Source organism: Hyperolius riggenbachi, chromosome 2 (genome assembly GCF_040937935.1).
Source record: "Hyperolius riggenbachi isolate aHypRig1 chromosome 2, aHypRig1.pri, whole genome shotgun sequence".
Lineage (NCBI taxonomy): Eukaryota > Metazoa > Chordata > Amphibia > Anura > Hyperoliidae > Hyperolius > Hyperolius riggenbachi.
In genome coordinates this window covers 463,820,027-463,842,430 of record NC_090647.1, presented here as the reverse complement: position 1 = coordinate 463,842,430, position 22,404 = coordinate 463,820,027, and the positions used below count along the sequence as shown (strand labels likewise).

The 22,404-nt window shown below is 42.0% G+C and overlaps 1 protein-coding gene across 2 annotated transcripts in view; it reads left to right on the top strand.

Annotated features, from left to right (window-relative positions):
• The window catches only part of FOXN1 (forkhead box N1), a 358,297-nt gene that overhangs the window by 239,169 nt on the left and 96,724 nt on the right, over positions 1-22,404 (top strand). The window contains exon 5 of one of the 2 annotated variants that reach the window (XM_068270164.1): positions 10,780-10,906. In XM_068270164.1, coding sequence (XP_068126265.1) covers positions 10,846-10,906 — 61 coding nt within the window. In that variant the 5' untranslated portion in view covers positions 10,780-10,845. Of the gene's footprint in view, positions 1-10,776; positions 10,907-22,404 lie in introns of both variants that reach the window. The other variant, XM_068270163.1, reaches the window with a different exon arrangement.

Sequence of the window (22,404 nt, the reverse complement as noted above, 5' to 3'; positions counted from 1 at the left end):
TCATTAACATTAGCTGAGCGTTTTGGCAAAACGCTAGTGTTTCGAATCGCTCCAGAAATGCTCACAAAACCGCTCTTGTGGGTTCCAGCCCTTAAGGTGTACCTACACTTTTGCATGAGACAGAAAGAAAACATAGAGAAATGCACCCTGCGTGTATTTAGAGACTTAAGCCTGTCTAATTCCCCCTTATCTGTGACTAATCACAACTGTAATTTGATCTCTCAGCTGTGCCAGCTGGCTACCTCACAGAGCTGCTAATTTGTAAACACAGGACGTTAATCCTATGTCTGCTTCCATGAACGCAGAAAGTAGACACAGTGCAGATTCATTGCAGGATATGTATCAGCTGTAACAAAGATTATTATGCTGTTGTGTATCTTTTAGAGCAGAGAGGAAGTTCTGAGTTGAGGTCCACTTTAAAGCAGATATCTCTAATTTACACATCACAGCAATTTAGATAGAGTAGGTGTACATGCAAAAAGGTGCTGGGGAAATTCGGGCACCGGAAATAGCGCTAGTAGAATAATGGTTAAATTACCAATATTCTGCTATTGGGCAGTGGTAATTCCGAGAGTCAAATATTGGGATATTTTACTAACGCTAAACATATACTCACATGAGCCCTCCCCTCTACCGATCCCTAGCCAACTCCTCACAATGCCTAACCCTAACTGACAACATTCCTCTGTGGAATCCTCCCATGAACTCTATTCTTGTTTAGTGTTTTATGTATCATCGATTCGCTAATAGGGATGTTAGCAAATGCCAGAGATTTTTGTAAGTCTTTAGCTGACACTCTAGGATTCTTCTTCGCCTCATTGAGCATTCTACGCTGTGCTCTTGCAGTCATCTTTACAGGACGGCTACTCCTAGGGAGAGTAGCAGCAGTGCTGAACTTTCTCCATCTATAGACAATTTGTCTTACCATGGACTGATGAATAGCAAGGCTTTTGGAGATACTTTTATACCCCTTTCCAGCTTTATGCAAGTCAGCAATTCCTAATCGTAGGTCTTCTGAGAGCTCTTTTGTGCGAGGCATCATTCACAGCAGGCAATGCTTCTTGGGAAATGCAAACCCAAAGCTGGTGTGTGTTTTTAATAGGGCAGGGCAGCTGTAACCAATACCTCCAATCTCATCTCATTGATTGGACTCGAGCTGGCTAACACCTCATTCCAATTAGTTCTTGGAGATGTCCTTAGTCTAGGGGTTCACATACTTTTTTCATCTGCACTGTGAATGTTTACATGGTTTATTCAATAAAAACATTGAAACATTTAATTATTTGTGTGGTATTAGTTTAAGCAGACTGTGATTGTCTATTGTTGTGACTTAGATGAAGATCAGATCACATTTTATGACCAATTTGTGCAGAAATCCATGTAATTCCAAAGGGTTCACATACTTGTTACTGCTACTGTATTTTACCTCTCATGCTTCACTGCTCCCCAAAATACTTCTACTATTGTTCATTAAGTTCTTTGGACTTCTGCTGTCTTCCTCTGATTCTAGCTTAACTGATGATTACCATCAGTGTGGTCATGTGACTGACCACACTGGGTCACATGGCCAGCATTGACACAGCAGGTCGGAGGTAATAGTTGGGGGCCCTCAGTCATCACGAGTAGGAGGATCAGGATAGGGACACATCAATTCAGCATGTTAAGCTTGCACACCAGCTCCTGATAATTAGAATATTGAAGCTGCAATTACTAGTAATCTGCTGTTTTTGAGTTAATGTGGGTGTTTTTGTCAGTATTAGTAATGCTAAATCTCCTTCCTGACTCCTGTCCTTTTCACCTATTGGTAGGAACCCTTTCTTTATGATTACTAGCTCTCTCCTTCCTCTCTAATGTAAACATTTCCCTGAGGCTTTAGAGCTGGTCCACACTAGGTCCGGAAACGTATCCATGGCTGCGTTTTTCAAACCTGATGAAAAACGGAGTCCCGGATACTAATGTTCAAAATAGCAGCCAGCCTCACCCAAGTAAAAAACGGATCCGTCTGCGTTTGCGGGGATCCGTTTTCAAAACCTGAACGGAAGGTCCGGATCTGCTGTATTTTCACGCAACGGATCAGGACCACGGATACACGCAGGGGTAGTGAAAGCAATGAGAAAACGCATCTCCAGCTCCACAGGCAAAAAACGGATGTTAAAACGGATAGCCTGAGCTTTATGATTGGCCCAAAAAAATCCTCCCACTCCTTCCTAATGATGGAGACGTTTTCTGTCAGGGAAAAACCTGAACGGAAACTGATGCAAAACTGATGCACTTTCATCAGTTTGCAGTACGGTGGGTACTTCCCCTGATCCGGACTGCAGTGTCCGTCCTGCAACTGTGTCTAGTGTGGACCCACTCTTGCTCACAGTGGGACATTGCGAAGCTGCGTTATAAACTCTTATAACGCAGCTTACCGCACTGCAATGCTAATCCTATGGGCCGTTCACAGTGCGACATTAGCGTTGCATTGTAACGTGTAGCGTTATGGTAACGCACTGCTTGCAATGCTTTACCTCTAAATGCACATGTTGCTAGGTACAGGAAAGCATACTTTTCATTGCCTGTATGCTTTACTGTACCAACTGTATGGGACGGTAACGCAGCGTTAAAATGCGTTACCACCTTCTTTTTGCATTGCATTGTAATGCTGCATTGTGACTTTTACGTTGCATTACAACGCAACATGCCACTGTGAATGAGGCCTTAGGGAGAGTTCTCACTAGTTTTTCTGCATGCAATTTTTTTATCTGTGCTCAAATGCACCCATTTTGCCACAGTAGTGTGCAGGTTTCAGGTTTTTCCCCAGCATGTCAAAGTCACATTGAGCTGTGCATGTGACTCATATTAGTTGTCAGTTCTAATGTGAATTCAAATGCAGAAAAATGTATCCAAAACACTGTAAAGCGAGCCTTGCTATCCAGCCTTACCCTCTACCACTAATGGTAAATTCTTCCAGAGGCTACAGAGCTGTGACTCATGACTCATGTAACAGAGAACAGACACTTATAGCAGCTACAGATCATCAGTTGCAGTTCAGCTACTGATATGTACTGATATGTAGCTATATAAACTAACAATAACAATGTCATACTATATGCAATATACAGCCATATAGACAGTGTTTATGCTGATCAACACAAAAAATATGTATGGTGGTATAAATGAACTTTAAAGAAGTGGCAACACAGCCATTAAAAAACAACCTCATGTGCCTCACATTACGTTGCATACTGTATGTACAGTACCAAGTAAATGTGCACAATGCAGTGCTTATGAAAACTCTGAATGGGAAATAAAAGAGAGTGGGTTTAAACAAGTAGGCAATAGAAGGGGGTGTTGCTTAGCTGCCTGTTTACTACTAGCCCCCATGTGCCTACTGTGCATGTTGGTAAATCTGGCTCTGCTTATTGTGGTTACATAGGGGGTAATTTTATAAGGATCTAATAAACATACTGCTTTCTTCCTTGCAATCATTGGAAAACTGATTATTTGACCCTTTATATTGGTGACCAGTTACACTGGTCACCGATGTAAAGGGTCCCTATCATGTGTGTTCTATGGTGTGCATGAAAAAAGGGTGCCAGGAAACAAAGTGAAAGACAAAAGGGCACCAGGAAAAACAGGCCCGGCTGGATAACGGAATGGTGCCAGTGGATAACCAAATCTCAATAACGATAAACATTGTTAACGAAATTGGTTAGCAATAAATACAGTTTTAACCACTTAAGGACCACAGTGGTAAACCCCCTCCCCCCTCTAAAGACCAGGCTGTTTTTTTCATAACTGGCCACTGCAGCTTTAAGGCCAAGCTGCAGGGCCGCACAACACAGCACACGAGTGATTCCCCCCCCCCTTTTCTCCCCACCAACAGAGCTCTCTGTTGGTGGGGTCTGATCGCCCCCCCTTGTGTTTATTTATTTTTTAATAAATATTTATGTTCTTATTTTTTTTTTATATTTTTTACTATTTTTGTCTTTTTTTCCCCAATCCCCTCCCTCCCCCCAGCCAGCCAATGACGGCAATCGGCCGTGTCACTCGGTTGTCCCCAGTACAGCGTTGCTGCTGATCGTAGCGCTGTACTACATGTAAAGACGGCGGTTTCGCCGTCTAACAGTCTCCCGAGCGGTGATCGCCACTCGGAGACTGAAGGCGGGGTGGAGCTCCGCCGCCCCGAGCAGGAGATGTGCGCGCAGCCTGCGTGTGATCTCCTGCAAACTGCAGCCCCAGGACTTGACACCAATTGGCGTTAGGTGGTCACGGGGCTGCCACCGCGGCCACGCTCATTGGGGTGGAGCATTCTTAGAGTAGTTAAAATAGACGGGAGTTGATAACGAAAATATATTAATGTTAAAAATCGTATCGTAATTCAACAATACAGCTTAACACAGCCCTACTCTCACACAGAACCCTTCCCTGGTGGTGCTTAAAACTAACCACTCCTACTGGTGGTGCCTAACCACTCCCCCTGCTGAAACACCCGTTTACACGTAGAAACGATAATATCTTTGATCATGTAAAATCTGTACATACAAACGAAATAATATGACAAAAACTATAATGCTAATGTTCTAATGTTGTTAACGATATTTATTTTTGTCCACTAGCCACCAGTACCCTTTTTTCCTGCTACCCTGCTATGTGCCCTAGCTCTTACAGTACTTCACAGAGAACTTGTGGGAGGTCGGAATCAGACCAAACCACCTGTGTGATATTAGGTCTAATATATATGTATATATATTATATATGTATATATATATAGAGAGAGAGAGAGAGAGAGAGAGAGAGAGAAAGAGAGAGAGTCTGACCAGTATTCCCGTAGATGAGTTAATAATCCATAGTATGACTAATAGTTTTGGTTTTGGCGTAATAACATTCTATCAGCATTAACATCACTGCATTATCCATTCATATGGATGAATGTTGCTCTGTTTCCTGACATGAGGTGTGAATAACTGGCTGCTTCATCCAATAATAGAAGAAATGAGTCCAGGAAGTTGCACCGCTGAAGTATACAGTTGTATATTGTTGCGTTACACAGTTGGCTGGCATGAACATGGTGTGCGCCACACTTTGTCTTTATTGTAGAAGAGAATTGCTGCATTGCTTTGGCTTTACAAATCTATTATATATCCGATTCTCAGTACTTTAATGGCTTAGATTGTAGACTACACATAACTTCTTCAAAATTGTCTCTGGTGTTTTGTCTCCACCCACTAACCTTGATGACACACAGTCACTCAATGACCAAGTTTGTGAGATTTGGGCTTTTTGGCATCATTCATGAAAACTTACCCATTGACAAATCTGATGGGCTGCTCTGCCCCTTTTGTAAATTTGAACCCCAGTCACCCAATGGCCGACTGTACAGGTTTTGAGGGCTTTGCCATTAACAGTGTAAGAATGGCAGCAATTTAATCTGATTGGCTATTGTGTTTCCACCCAGGTGTGCAAGGGGAATGTGAGACCCTCAGGACATATCTTCTTAGGTAGTAAGGGATCTGTATACAAAGTTTTGTTGAAATCGGTCAAGGCATTTTTAAGTTATCATGGTACATACATACACACGCATACATACATATACACACACACACACACACACGCACACACGCACGCACGCACGCACATACACACACACACATACACACACACATATCCGATTTTATATATATATATAGATTATATCAGTTTTAGTTTCTACAGTGTACAATGTAACAGTTTTAACAAGTTCAAACACCTCATGAACGCAACCCAAGTACTCCTAGGAGTATACTTTGTGCTGAGAACGTAGGGTTTAGAGGTACAATGCCCCATAGCAAAGTAGAGGAAACCTCTCTGAAGTGGGTAAGGCTGCCCCTTTAACCCCTTTCCACATCAAACATTAACCCCTTACTGACAATAGCCTACTTTGGGAAGTGGGCAAAACAAAGCCAAGAAGAGGTTAATATCAAACAACTAACTGTATAAAAATGTCACTTATGATTGAGCCCTGAGGGGCCCAACTACATGGGTGATTTTAATCTTGTACTGTTAGTGATTTAACAAGGTTTATTTGCAGCGCATTGATATCAACATATTGAGGCTGCCAACAACATGTAATGAGACGCCGTGTAGATTGTGCAGCTGTGCGCTGCATGGTAGTGTGCTGTGATATCCATTATAATGTAGTATGTATAACATTTAGCTGACTGATGCATTCTTGTGAAAAATGAGAAATATTATGACTTCTAACAGGCTGTTACTGCTGTCGGTGTCCCATGCAACAGAATTTTCTTGCTTTCTGTTCCTGGGATCTCCATGCACTTCCATGAGTTTAATGGGAACCCTGGGGCTGGTCCCGGGGGCAGGAAAAGAGGGACAACAATTACTGTAAATCTTAACCAGGTTATAACTGTTCTCCACTGTATAGAAAAGCTTTTATTTATTGGTGTGTGTGTCTTATTGTTGCTGGAATTTACCATTTCCTGTCAGAACAGGAAGTGTATAATCCACCACCACCACAACACTCACACTCATGTATAGCAGAAGCCAGCCCCACAGTATCTCACCATACATCACACAACCACTGCTGTCAAAGGCATGCCTCCTCCCACAGGACTAAGAAGGAGGTCAGGATAGTTATAGGCTCATATGCCCATACCCCCTGCAATAGGGAAAACAGGAGTGGTAGATGATCGTGACTGGCACCATGTCTCACAGACCTCTTTTTCAGATGGCACTGTGGGAGGTGGGATGTCACTGGAGTGATGTAGCAATCCGCTTCTAGAACATCACAGAGACCCAGTCTGAAAATGTAATTGCTGGAACCTTACCAGGAATTTAGTAGCATTTGGAGTTGGAAGAGGGTTTGTTTGAGGAGTGGAAAGGAGGATTCTGAGGATATTGACAACAACAATTTCCTTTAATTTGAAACCTATTTTTTTGATAGTGTGGAGAAGTGTTAGGATAGTGGTCCTCTCTTGCGATTTTACTAGTTATTATCCTCTTTCTAGAGAATTCCCATCATTTCCCCAAAAGTAGGAGGCTTCGGCGCATGGCGCTCAGCACCGAGCGTCGAAACCAGACGCCGTCATAGCAGTAATCTTATACTGCGCAGGGAGCGTAAGGGTAATTTGGGGTTCTGGTGATCCCCAGACCCCGAATGACATCTCCCACCGAATTGCCACGACTCGGAGGGGAAACAGTATTTTTTACGCAACCGGAATTTGAGGGCCAGCAGGGTGAGCAGTCATTTGACTTACCCTGCGCCCAGCTCACCAGTGACGTACTAATACGTACCCATCTCCCAATCCTGTAACATTGCTGTGCTGTAAGCTGGACTTGTGTTTCTTTCACCACCTCCTTTGTGGTTTCTCCTAATGGAATATACAAAAGAAAATAGCATGGAGCCACAAAATTCAAATCCTAGCAGGATGTCTACATTATGGAATGATTTTAGACTTCACCAACAGAGACACAGAAAGCAATAAAAATCCTGACTAATATTAAAAGATTTTGGCTGAAATGCAATAGGAAAACAACACAACCTCTGTGCAGAGAAGCCAGCTCCACATTTCAGTGCTGAGGTTTATTATTCAGCCTCTGTACACTGAGAACCTAGAAGGAGATGACTTGACAGAAAAATGATTGATCCATCCTTGAAAAGCCATATAAACATTTCCTGAAGGTAACTATCAAATTTCACCTTATAGAGCTATATAGAGCACTACAAAGGTAAATTCCCAATAATCAACATGCACTTTCATCACATTTTTTTTTTTAAGCTTTGCTCCAATAAGATATTTTTTAACCATTTGCAAGTTACTTTACATGAGAGTGGTTATAACATTATATACAGAACTACCTTGAGCAGGGGCGTAGCAATAGGGGGTGCAGAGGTTGCGATCGCATCAGGGCCCTTGGGCCAGAGGGGCCCCGAGGGGCCCTCCCTCAATTACAGTATTAGCTCTCTATTGGTCCTGTGCTCATAATAATCACTTCTATAGATACTTTGAATAGTGGTAATCATTAACAAACTGTTCCCCATCCCCTTCCTCCACCTCTAACACTGTAGTTGCCATTGGCAGGTTTTGGTGTGCCGTATCAATTGTTATGTATAGAGTGCTTGGGGGGCCCCAATGTAAAACTTGCATCAGGACCCACAGCTCCTTAACTATGCCACTGACCTTGGGGTCTGTTTGTTAAAATTTCAGACTGCTGTATTGGCATTTGTGAATTTGGTGCTGAATATTGCACAGAGCAAACGCTGGAGGGGAAAGTGCTGACAGTGCGGCAAACTGAGGTCTCCATAGTCAGTCGGTCGGTAGAAAGAAGTGTAATCAGTTGCTGAATGTTGTACAGAGTAAATACTGGAGAGTGCAGTAAATTGAGACTTGGGGGCGCATATACATGGGTGGCTAAATGGCACACCTGATGAGCATTCCTCTTTTTAACTGGTTCTCGTTCCACGGTTTTCACACCTTAAAGTTCCTGTAATTTTTTACACTTTAGCTGTGTCGTATTGATACAGCAGTAACTTTTTAATTATCTATGCCATCTTAGTGATACATATCTTGTTTTTTTCAGTACAATCTAGGCTTTCTTTGGGTAATATTTTTCCCAAAACTATTTTGTTTTATAGTCCATTTATGGGAAAAAAATAAGGCGTAAATGCAGAAAACAAAATCTTTTTCATTTTTCACCCTTCCTAATCTTCACATCACACATCCCACAGTTATAAAACATTTACAAATAAATTATTTGGCCCTTCCAGATTAAAATAATACCCCATATGCCACATTTTACTTCTAGCTGAGCATGTGGTGGACCGTTATCCCCAATATGCGCATCTGTGGCAATCGAATGCGTTCGCTAGGGTGACAGTTCAGGGAGCATAGAGCTGTACAGATGCATCACTAGGCAATGGCAAAGCATTACATCTCTAGAGCATTGGGGCCTGAAACTTTTTCCCTAGCAATTGCATCCGATAATAATAATAAAAAATAATGGGGAATTAAAAATACTTACTTTTTTATTGGGACTATGTCACTTTAAATTTTTACTTTTATTACTCTTTTTTTCTACATTTATTGAATGATTGTTGCTAGCTAACGGCAACAATCATTCACGTGACTGTGCACAAGCGTGCATGGTTACGTGCACGTGCGGTGACGTGCACGGTCATGTGCACGGGCGGCGGTGGCAGTCAGCGGGCATTAAAGCAGGACGTAGATTCTACATTCTAGAACACACAGGGGGGCTAATTAGGACATAGAATCTACGTCCTGAAACTTTGATCAGTTAAGTACGATACAATAAGGATGTGATCACACTATGTATGTTGCTACATGTGAAGGCACTGCCCCTACAATTGTATAGGTGGCACTGTGGTGTGCTTAGCACTCTCGCCTTGCAGTGTTGGGTCCCCACTTGGAATTCCAGCCAGGTCAACATCTGCAAGGAGTTTGTATGTTCTCCCTGTGTCTGCGTGGGTTTCCTTCGGCCACTCCAGTTTCCTTCCACATTCCAAAAACATACAGATAAGTTAATTGGCTTCCCCCTAAATTAGCCCTAGACTACAATACATACACTACACGATACATACATAGACCTAGGACTATGGTAGGGATTCGATTGTGAGCCCCTCTGAGGGACAGTTAAGTGACAAGACATACTCTGTAAAGTGCTGCGGAAGATGTCTGCGCTATATAAATACTAAATAATAATAATAATGATAATGAGTATGTTCCCATCGCTGCACTTCTGGATAAAGTGTATGTTACATAGCAATTCTGTATGCTATGAAAAATAATGTGCACTTTATAACATGAAGCCTGTGCGTTGTGTTATGCCAGCGTTGGAGCGCAGATGTTGTGCAACGCACATAAGCCTGTATGCCATTAACTTTTTCTCTTCAGTTTTTCCTAGTCCAGTGATCTGCAAACTTGGCTCTCCAGCTGTTAAGGAACTACAAGTCCCACAATGCATTTGCCTTTATGAATCAGGACTGTGACTGTCAGACTCCCGCAATGCATTGTGGGACTTGTAGTTCCTTAACAGCTGGAGAGCCAAGTTTGCAGATCTCTGTCCTAGGAGATAATGTTTCATACTCTCTTTAAAATTACTTTTCAGCACTCTGTAATTGAAAAACGACCAAAACACAGGTAAAAAAAATTACTAGTACTTACTTGTTTGTTAGTGAATGTAAAGCACCCCCTTACTTACCTATCGACAGCGAAGGCTCTGGATCCTACAGAGCATTCCCTGTCCTCTATTGTACCCCTCGTTCCCGTGCCGCCTCCCAGTTTCAGAAGCACTTGTGTACCCACACGCATGCGCAGTATGGAGCCGCACGTCTTCAGAGGCGCTTGGAGACATGATGCATCCTGAGGGCTCACAGACGTGTATTTGACCAATTGGTCGAGTACGCACAACGGGGGTGACAAGGGGAGCAAGAGAAGACAGGGAAGTCTCTACAGGATCCAGAGCCTTAGCTGTCCAGCGGTAAGCATACAGCTCTTTTTTTTGTTTTGGTGGCCCAAGGTGGGCACCTACAGTACACAGCATTAGGCAGGTGGTTTTAACGTGTTAGCTTATCAGTGTACAGTATGTTGTCTACTGATCTCCAACCATAGTAAATCAACCACATTGTATAATTAGCAGGACTTGATAAACGTACAGTATGTCTGTGAATTTCAGCCCTCCAAAGGTGTCATAATAGATGTTCAGATCAGTTTTCAGTCTTCCCCCTTAAGTAACATCACACTGTCACTTGCACTGAAAGATTTCATCTCTTTTCAGCAGTGTAAGAAATACTAACCTAAAACACTGATGGATGTTAAAGGAACAGGGTATCTTTTGTGATATCACATGGAAGCTGAAAAGGACACTTACTCCCAGCTGGAAGAAGAAATGGTGAACTTACAAGCAGGTAAAGAGAACATTTATTATTATTGGAAACTATAAACTCCATAGTCACACTACACAATTCAGCACATTTACAAAGTGCTTCAAAACACTTCACAAGCATCTCTTCACTGAAGTGCACTGCAAATGTCTGTCATCTGTGAGCTGGTGAAGTGGAAGTTTGCAACTGTCTAACATAGGGACTCCCTCCCCACATCACTGGTTACAACTGTCCCTGTCCCTCTTTTGGTGGGACAGTCCCTCTTTGGAAACCTAGTCCTCTGTCCCTCTCTCTTTCTCATGTGTCCTTCTTTCAGGACTGATGTACAGATATATATATATATATATATATATATATATATATATATATATATATATATATATAGGTATTTTTCTACTGCAAAAAAATGTGCTTAATTTACTCTAAACTGCATTCCTATCCTTTAAATTGATATATTTCTTAAATTCAAATGTTAATAATGAGGAAAATGAACCAGGATAGAAAGGACCAGTGTGGCTTGAATGATAAAACTACATATTTTTCTTATGAATTCTTTATGTTATCCATGATTGGGGTGTGGCTTAAGTGTCCCTCTTTCTTATCTCAAAAAGTTAGTTTGCAGTTACTGCCAGTCGGGATAGGTTCAGTTCAAGTCTGCACACAAATGAAAACAGTATTGCAATGGAGGGGAGATGTTGCATTGCAAGTTATGCCTGTGGTGCAACTCATACAGCGACGCATTCAGTAAATTTAACATATGTAAATGGCACCCACTACGCAGAAAAATAAAATAAAAAAGTACCAAAATTTAGTCATGAAAACAATTGTAATAACAAAAATGTGTGTATGGTCGAAACATCTTGTGACAACACCTATTGGTGGGTGGCAGTTAGCCACTTAAGCCTATCTGGATAAGTATTCTCACCCAGATAGGCACCGCTCAAGGCTAACTGGACAAGTATTTTTGTCCAGTGTTTAAGCCGCAGGTGCGTGTGCATGCGCACGTGACCACTGCTCCGAGCTGCAGTATTTCCATGTCGGCAGTTGGGGAAGGGAAACAAGGCCTCCTCGAACTAATTGCAGTGCCTGTAATTAATGGACATGACCCCGATTAACGTGAACATGAAAGAATGTGAATAAACGTGAAAAAAACGAAACACTTCCTGTTAAAACAGGGAGATTCTCTAGCGTCATATAGTGGTGAAAAGTTAAATTACACACCACAGATTTTTCATTAAAAAAAACAATATAATGAATCTCTTCCAAAGACCCCCCACCCCAGGTACCAAGCAAACAGATGAAAAAATAAGTAAAAAAAATCCATAAATAGTTGCCTTTTGGACTAAGCCTTTTTTTATATGTATGTCATGAGGGTATATTACTGTTATTGTAATACATAAGGGCTTACAATTGATGGGACACAAGAAAACACAAAACAGAAAAAATACACCTTTATTTCCTAATAATATATTTATGCCATACATTGAACTAGGAACATAATTTAAATGTTGTGAAAGCCGGGACTAATGGGCAAATAAAATGGGTGGGTTTTATTTAGTAGCATTGCTTATTTTACAACTATAGAGGGTGGAATTGGAGAAATAATGGATTTTTTCTTTTCTTTTTTTGTATTTTCCTGTAAGATACATTGAAAATAAAGTAATTACTGAAAACAAATATCGGCCAAGAAAAACTTAATTTGTGTCTAAAAAAAAAGATATAGATAATTAACATGTGATGAGTAGTGATAAAGGCGAATGAATGGGAGGAGCGCTGACAGGGGAAAATTGCTTCCACCCTGAAGGTGAAAAACACCTGCGGGCTAAAGTGGTTAAACTTGTCATAGCCCATATGGGAAATACAGACATTGGGGGTGAGAAAATCGTACTTTATTATGTGTTATTTTATATATCTTGCCAACTTATTAGGTTTAAAGCAAACTGTAATTTTCTATTTAGGTACTCTTTAAGCATATGAGATATGAGGCCATATTCAGTTCATTTCTCCTACGTTTTCTCACAGGAGATGTTTTCACACCTTATTAATTACATGTTAAGCGTTTAGTACTCAAAATAAGTTTGATATCACTTTTTTCAATTGTTAAGTGCTGACAAGTTATTGGAGAAAACTCAGGAGACAAGTAAATTAAATAGGGCCTCATATCGCTGTTAATCGTCGGTCACTGATAGCTTACCACATTCTCAGTTGTTTGATTTGACCCTTCTCAAATTGAAAATGCAATGTTCGGGAGCAATCTCTTATGCCAGCAACAGAATTCACTGATTGCCATGTACAATACTGCACCCAGAGGTGGCAGGGCAAGGGGGGGGGGGGGCTAAGTACAAGTACTTGAAATAATTATGAACATGTCCATCAAAGATGTTAACAAACGTTTTGTTGCTAGCTTATGTTTAGGAGGAGTACATTTATCCTTTATTAGATGTGCCCAACCACTTATCACATTTATAGGTCCTTCAGTTTACAAAAGCTCCCGTCTAACCAGCAAAATTCTGTAATATAAAAGCAATAACACAAGAGTACAAGGCTATAAACCCTATAGATCAAAAGAGTATTTGCCATACCACTGAGCCCCACCTAGAGCCCTCTCCTGCTGCTTTGTCTTTCATGACTGTGATAGTTCATATGTTTATAATCATCCATGAGATCTGCACTCTGCTTACCAAACCCCAAAAGGTGTTTTCTTTTATATCTAATTAGTAGACCTTAGGCTGTTTAAAAAAGGCTCTAGGTCTGTCTTTCACCGCCGCCGCCGCCACCGCCGCATGTCAGTGCGCACACCCGCCCGGCTAACTGGCCCCGTCCTCCTGTTTCAACGGTCCGTGCTGCGCATATGCGCAGTAGCAAAAAGCACGGACCCAAGGACACAGAGACAGGCGTACGCAGGGACAGTTAGCTTTTATTAGGTAGGATGTCTCTATTGTATATTTATACACTGTGCCTGGCTACCTCAGTATGATTGCCATGATAACAAATATTATTCTCCTCTGGAAACTGCTTTTGTACAGTATGTTACTGTCTTAGAATGTCCCAGGTTTTATGAGAAAAATTGCTTGTGAGAGTCAGGACGATTTGGCAACAGCCCAGTATTGAGCACCAGTCTATTAATTGTATGAACCATTTCAGATATAGGCTTAGGCAGGGAGCACTAGGAATGGTTGGAAATGCCAATTTACGATTCCGACGAAATTCCGATTTCAGCAAATGCCAATTTCTGATTCCGCTGACAGTATTTTTTTCCACTTTTGTTAAAAAAGTTAGGTCATTTAAAAAAAAAAAAGGTTGTATTTGTGAAATCTGCTATATTTAGCGGATGTCTGCAGACATCTGCGGTAAACTTTTACATTCTCTGACTGGCCAAATACTTCCGAGTTGTAAGTATCGGACCAATTACAGAATGCAAATGTTTACGGCAGAAATTTTAGACTTATCACAAGACTCGGATGCTACCAAGATTTTCAGAGTCAACTCTGAATTCGGAAATACTCAGTAGTATTAAATCAGAAAATGCTAAATTTTACCGCAGAAATAGTAATACCATCAGAAACTCTGGGCCAATCACAAGACTTGGAAAAACTCGGTACTATCCGAGTCTTGTAATCAGGGCCGGATTACCGACCAGGCAACAAAAGCAGTCGCTTGGGGCCCCATTCAGAGTCAAAGGGGCCCCACCAGCACATAAACCAGCCCTCGCCATCCTGTCAGCGGTGGCTGGATGGTATAATGGTTAAAGGGACTCTGAGCAGTGCAGTAACTATGGAAAGATGCATATCATTTTAAATCTCTCTTTCTCCGCTTTCCAATGATATATAAACTGCCGCCCTATGCCTTTTAGTTTTCGCTATTTTCGTGATCGAAATCGCGTCCGCAGCTATTTCGATCGCGAAAAGTGCGAAAACTAAAAGGCGTAGGGCAGCAGTTTATCTATCATTGAAAAGAGGAGAAAGAGAGCTTCAAAATGATATGCATCTTTCCATAGTTACATTGTAATACACAGGACGACTTTTCTCCAAAATTGGCAGCTCGATGAAGCACAATGCAATGAAATATAAGGAACCCAGGGGGATATAATTACAAACATCATGCTGGTAGGTGTGAGGATGTAAATAATTAGTTGTGGGTATGCTTAAAGGCATATCCACAGGTACTGCTCGGAGTCCCTTTAAGGGCTCTGCCTCTGACACAGAAGACCAGGGTTCGAATCTCGTCTCTGCCTGTTCAGTAAGCCAGCACCTATTCAGTAGGAGACCTTAGGCAAGTCTCTCTAACACTGCTACTGCCTATAGGGCACGTCCTTGTGGCTGCAGCTCTGGCGCTTTGAGTCCGCCAGGAGAAAAGCGCAATATAAATGTTATTTGTCTTGTCTTGTCAAATGATGCCGTGCACTGCTGATTGTCTTCAGAGCCAGGCTCTCCTCCTAGGTCCCCCTCCTGCTACTGTGCGCTCTGCCGCTGCCCACTCCTCCCTCCCTTCCCACAGAGAACCACAGCTGCAGCAAGAATGATAGCAGCAGATGGCAAACGCTCACTCACCTATCCATGATCCAAGCGATAGAGATCCCGTCATCTGAAACCCATCTGTCTGTTCTACAGTGCAGCGGTTCGCTCTGAACTTCCTGATTCTCAGATCAGACAGGAAGTAGGAAGTAGTAATAGTAGTAGTAACAGAGCGGCAGCACTCTAGAGGAGACAGATGGGCTCCGGATGACAGGAACTCTATTGCTTGGATCGCAATAGGTGAATGTGAGTCATCTGGTGCTGTCATCCCCGCTGCGGCTGCCTTCTTTGCTGGACTATCGTATTCCCTGGGATGGAGGCTGCATGGTGGCTGTCTAGTTTGGGAGGAAATCGGTTGTTCGGTGGTGGGGGGTGGTTATGTAATTCTGTCTGGGGAACGGCTTCCGGTTTGGCGGTGTCCAGAGCTTTCTGCTATTGCCAGGCTGGAGATGCAGGGGGAAAGTGCTGCTGCTGTGATATCTGGCGCCCTCTTCACAGGCGTGCCCCAGGTGACAACGCCCCGGCCATTCATCTCTCACTCTGCATGTTGCCGCTGCTATTCCATGCATTGTGCACCCACAGAGGAAAGCGGGCTGTTGCCCATAGCAACCAGTAGCTCAGCTGCCCCGGTATGTGCGGCATGTTGCTGTGCAGCTGCATCTTCTGATTCTATTACGACATGATGGGGGGGCCCAAATCAGTTACTTTGCTTAGGGCCCCATTTAGCCTTAATCCGGCTCTGCTTGTAATTGGTCTAAATTTTTTTCTGCAGTATTACAATTTCCATGGTAAACATTTGCATTTGGTTTAATTCTACTGATTCTTGTGATTGGCCTAATATTCCAGAGTCTTGGTAATGCGGTATTCCTGCGGAGTTTATATTTCCTTACGCGGATTTCCAAAATATGAATACCGATACGGAAAGGCGACTTCTGAACGAAAACTCAGAAATTGGAACTTCCGCAGAAATTTTCCAACCATCCCTAGGGAGCATATTTGGCCCTCCATTTTCACGGGTGTCCGGTGCGCTGTGATTGTGCTTGCAGTTGAGTTTTCTGTATGTGATTTAAGTTGGGCTGGGCTTTCCAGGCAAGATACTCTTGTCTTTGATATATAGAGATATACAAGGAACTTGCTCAGCAGCAGTGCAGATGCTGAAAATCAATGTCAGTTTATCACAGTTGTGCCAAGGGATGGGATGTAGCCTGAGTACCAGACAGCAATAGTACCACAATGGGCTCAAATACTATCTCGTTATCTTTGTTGTTCATTTAAAATGTCCTTTCATTCAATTTAAAACATCTTGTTAAAAAATTTTGAAAATAGAAATAATAAATAGCACGGGTTGTGTTAAAGGTCATTATTTGTTAGTATATGGCCTTTTTGCATAGATGTTCCTAAATGGATTTGAGATGTTCAGTGGTTTCTTTAAGGTGAGTGCCCTGGCCTCTATGCGAAGCAGGTGGTTTCGGCACATGGTGTTTAGAGCCGTGCGGCAAAACTAGGCATCGCCATAGCAGTATTGTTTGCTGCGCAGGGTGTTTTACTGCGCAGGGTGCGTAAGGGTAATTTGGGGTTCTGGCGATTGCTGGACCTCGAATGAGTCCTCCCTTGGAGTTGCTATGACTCGGAGGGGGAATAGTATATAACGCTGCCGTGGATTTGAGCAGCAGCAGGGTGAGCCGTCATTCGGCTCACCCTGCGCCCAGCTCACCGGCGGCGTACTAATATGTATGCCCTCTATGCGCATTCTATTGCACTGTGTTGCTGCATGTGAACATACTGTAAAGCCATGATCAAACCACTGCGATGTAACAGACTATGTTATCCTAATGTAATTTCTATAGTTACGGGTGGGAAGGGTTAACAGAAAACACCCTAGAAGGAAACAAAAAACAAAGAGACAAAGGGAGTCCTGATGGTGCAGTAAGTCACAACAATGGACAATTGAAGTAGAGTAGGTAGAGGTACTCACAAAGGGAGGTTGCAGGGGGACAACCAACCACTGTAGGCAGGTGGAGATGCACAAACCCGACTCCACTCGGGTGTCCAGTGCAAAAGGTTGTAGATGGTTGTAGGGGTGGTATTAGTCACCTGACCAAATAGAATACCCCGCCCGAGGAAGGGTAGGTAACACAAAGGGGGCTAAACAGGTGCCTAGGGTTTGATAAAACTGCGTTAAAAACAGCAAAAATGAAAAAAATGAGGTGGCTTACCTCAAGGATGACAAAATCTACTTGTAAACAGCGAACTTTAATATGTACTTGGCAATGCGTTTGGTAAGTCTCAGCCCACTTCCTCAGGTTGAATAACGTGCCAGAGAGATCAAAGCCAGAGCAAGATCATCTTTGCTCTGGCTTTGATATCTATGGCACTTTATTCCCCCCTTTGTACTTTCTATAGTGCATTTCTATGCAGGTGCAAAAAAAAGTGCAGGTTATATATTTGTTCATGCTGTGGAACTAAGGGCACCTTTTAGTCTGCCTGAAGACTGTGCTGCATTATGCATGCATACGTGTGCCTAACACAATGCACATAGTATCAACTGAGCAAAGCACTGATATATACAGTAGCAAGCAATCACCTGCAATGTCTCAGCAACACACACCAGTGAATTTTAGCACTTTCAGGATGATCTTCATCTTATTTAATTCTTTTTTTTTCAACAATAATAGATTATTGGAAAACCAAAGAGCATAGAAAAGAAAAATGGTACATACTGATGCTAAAAAGCATTAGCAACATGAGGCTATACAAATTATCTTCAACTCTACTGTATACAGGCAGTCCCCTTCTTACAAACAGGTCCCAGTCTGGGAAATTGTAAGTTGAATCTGTTTTTAAATTGAGCCCTAGTGAAATGTGTTTTACTTTCGGACAGCTCTGAATTTGGACATAAAGTTTAACCAATTTTTTTTTTATTTCAAAGGTATTTATTAAAGCAATTGCACATGAGAAAATTACAAACAACAGTGACTCAGATCAGAAATACAGATTCCAAAATCAACATCAACTAGAATAACCTACATAGAGTGGTAGTACACCCAAGGATTTATACAAAGATAAACAGATAAACTAAATACAAGCTACAACAGGAGATGGCAACCTTCATGGTAGTAGCATTATAAATATTTTACATATTCTACCCCAGCCCCCTTGCCCTCCCCACCCCTCTCTCGGTGGCTCTGACCCAATAAATAAAAGGTGCCATTTATGTTTGCTGATTGCCCCCAGGTACACTATGCCTATTGTACAAGTAGTCATTCTTAAATAGAAATCGTGACCAAGAATTGAACTTCATCCCAATCAGTAGCCGATACCCCCTTTCCCATGAGAAATCTTTTCCCTTTCACAAACGGATCACCAGGGGGCTCTGTATGGCTGATTTTGTGGTGAAACTCCTTCCACAAATGATGTTAGCACCTCACAGCACTGAGGTACTGACATCACACTGTGGGAGCCTTGTTGCATTGAGGGAAATAACAGCTGTTTACAGCTGGGTTCAACTGCCAAAAAAAGCAAGCAGCATCTCCTTCCAGTGACATCACCTGTCAGCAGTAAAAATGTCACCATGTGATAAATGTCAGAATGTAAATAAGAGGAAAGATTTTACAATAAGCAAACACTGACTAAATAATTTATACATAATTATTGTAAAAAAATAAGCACTTTTTTATTACTTTATTTTCGCTGGAGTTCCTCTTTAAGCTGAATTTATTTCGCCCCTGTGCCTTAAATGTCCCCCTCTGTGATGCCACAGTTTGCCTCTTTTGTCTGAGCTTTATCTTCCCCATTTGGTGTCTCCTTTCCATCTGTTCACACACACTCACTCCTTCCAACTCGAGTGGGACTCCTGCTGCCATGTTGGCCTAAAGCAGTTATTATAGGACCAAAAAAAAAATATGTCTGCAAATGCGAAATCCGGTGGCCATTTTTTTGTAGTATAGGAAATCAGAGCAGCAACAGCCAGCAGGACACAAGTGCTTTAATGGCATGGAGAGCTCTGGGGGTCACTGGAGAAGGCTCGGTCAGCTGCGTTTGGTCTGTGGGCAGGACTTTGGAGTCTGGACACTACTGGTTTATACAATACTGCAACATTTAACAACAAAAATATGTAATGACAAAAACAGTCATCTGTAACACTCAAGTCATCTGTAAGTAGGGGACTGTCTGAATACTATGGACATAACACTTATCAGCACCGTAGCGCATTCTAATAGACATGGGGAAACGCTCTCTGCAGGATTTATCTATACTGTATATTTGTTTATCCACCTGTTGGCCATCAACAGCATAAGAAAAAAATGGTTGCACACCAACATTAATATGGAAAGTTGTCATATAAATAATGTATAACAGTGCAAAATAGTAGTGCAAAAACCTATAAAGGATTGCACCCATTATAATAGTTGTTATTTCATGTGTGCCATTTCCTTGCCACCATGTATTTGATCGCTGTATACCCAGTTGCATCATTATCATGATGCATGTGTCTTGCAATGAAATGACTCTCTGGGCCAGTGCTGTAGATTGTAGGGCACTGCTCAGTGCATTCCATTGGGAATCATTTACAAAAAAAGAAAAATGTGAACTTGCAGATGAAATGACTCTCTATAGAAGGGGTCAGGTTGAAGCTTGTCAAACATTTGGTATTTGGTTGGAAGACAAACGTATTTCTTTCATTACAGGACTGTCAGAAATCAGTCAGTGCGAACAGTCTTTATAAATGAACTTATATATAGTATATAGAAATTGAAGGCTATTTATGCACAGTAGCTAACTTTTTACATCTTTTCATGTACTGTGCTGCAGAACTCAGTCCTAAGGCTGAGACCACACTTGTCCATGCCAAAACTGTGCGCAATTTTTCACACCCACTCCATGTTTCTGTGCATTGAAATGCACTAGTTATTTGACAGCAGCTGATAACGTTCAATGGGGAAATGCACACATTGTGCAATATTTTGAAACAAAAAGTAAGTTGTAAAAAGCGCATTCAACTGTGAACCACCCCATTGACTAACATTAGTTTTCAGTTGTAATGCGATTTATATATATATATATATATATATATATTCCAGAAACCAATTTAAAAAAATAATTGTCTTTTTCTATTTTTTATTTAATTTTCAAAATGCAAAGATGCACAATATTCTTCAGTAATAATAAACATGCCCGTTCAATAATGTTATTAAGCAGATAGGCCCATTACAGCTTGAATTAAAAAAAGGCTGTCTTTTCTTTTACGTGACAACACCAACCTGACTTGACTTTTCTTCAGGTCTTATAAATACAGTGTATATCTGATACTAAATCAGAACTTAAATAGTTTTGTTCTATTGTACTGCATAAGTTGTCTGAGTTCTAATTTAGTATCAGAGACACACTGTATATCATAAGGCCTTTGTTTTGTATGGTTTTACTCATTTATTGCAAAGTTGCATTGTACATTATGCAGGCAGGGCAACGCATACAGTGAAGCATATAGTCAATGAAAAGTATACCACACTGCATGCACTGTGTTGGCATACTGTAGTCCGTGGATTGCATTGCGCTGGATGCACTCTAATGCCTGCAATACATCACACTGTGAAATGAGTCAAGCATTGAAACTAATATCTTTATCTTCATAAGGGATGATCAATGAGATGCAAACAAATTCTCCTTGCATTTACATTCCTTGTAAATTATATGCAGCTTAAAATGAGGCATGCATGGCATATTATGGGGACGGGAGCAAAGCTGCAGCTGCAGGCAGGTACGGGACATGCCAGCAGCTACAATGGGCATGTTTTGGGCAACCCATTGCAGCAAATCCCACCCCCTCCTGTTTGAAGCAAATGACAATGTGCTTGTTGGATATTTTATAGACAGAATACAGTTTCCCGCGGGTGGGGTGGGGGGGTGGTGGTTCTGGGCATTCCTCGCGAACAGTTCGCCTACATCTCTACTTGGCACTGCAGTACAGCTTGTTGCATGTCCTCCCTGGATTTAGTTACTTGGTAAGTCAATCAGATAGGACCTTGTTAAACCCAAAGTAGGGAACACAGTAGATGACAAAACAGTATTTACCAGCCTTCCTGCATTAAAGGGCAAACCATGTGTCTGCATAGGACTTGTAGTTTACAGCATGCACAGTTATTAATTATAAGTCCTCAACTTTACTAACAGGAACTAGTGGAGAGGCAAACCTTGGGTCAAAAGTTGTATATTTATCTAAGAAAAGGGAAGCCTCTTGATCCTATAGAGCAGAGATGTCCAACACCATTCCTCAAGGTCCAAGGTTCTCACACATTTCAGGCACAGCTCAAATTCATTGATGAGACGCAATCAGGAAGGGGTCATCAAGTAGAACACATTTCTCAGTCCATCCTAAACATTTGCATGGATATGGCCCTTGAGGACTGGAGTTGGACATCCCTGCTTAAGAGGCTTCCCAGGCTGTACCGAGTCCCCTGTTGCTGAGTGTGGACCCCCTAAGAGAGTACAACAAGAGCTTGTGGGATTCCACGCTCCTTTTCAAGCACAAGCTCGGCCATACTGCACCTGCGAGAGCACGACCGTGGCTGCACAGTAAGCCGGAGCCGCTCATGTACTAGCGACTCCGTGCTACTGCGCAGGCTCAGCTGTGCTCAAGCATCGCGGCCACGCTCCTAGAGGTGTGCAGTCGCATTGTGCAGGAGGGTCCCGAACAGCAGAGGATTTATGGGAAGCCTCTATAGAATCCAGAGACTTCCCTCTCCTTAGGCAAGTATTTGCTTTTTTACCCAAGGTTGACCTTGGGTTCACTTTAAGGCTGTATAAATAATGTACAGCTGTTGCATACACACCTTCACAAAGGATTTTAGAATTTGAAAAGTTTAGGTCCAAACGAATAACTTATAATGTATCCCAAATCAACTTGAGCGTTTTCAGGATTTGCCTTGTTCAGTTTTTGGTTTAATTGAGATTTAAAAGTAGAGTTGGGCCGAACGGTTCGCCGGCGAACGGGGTTCGCGCGAACTTAGG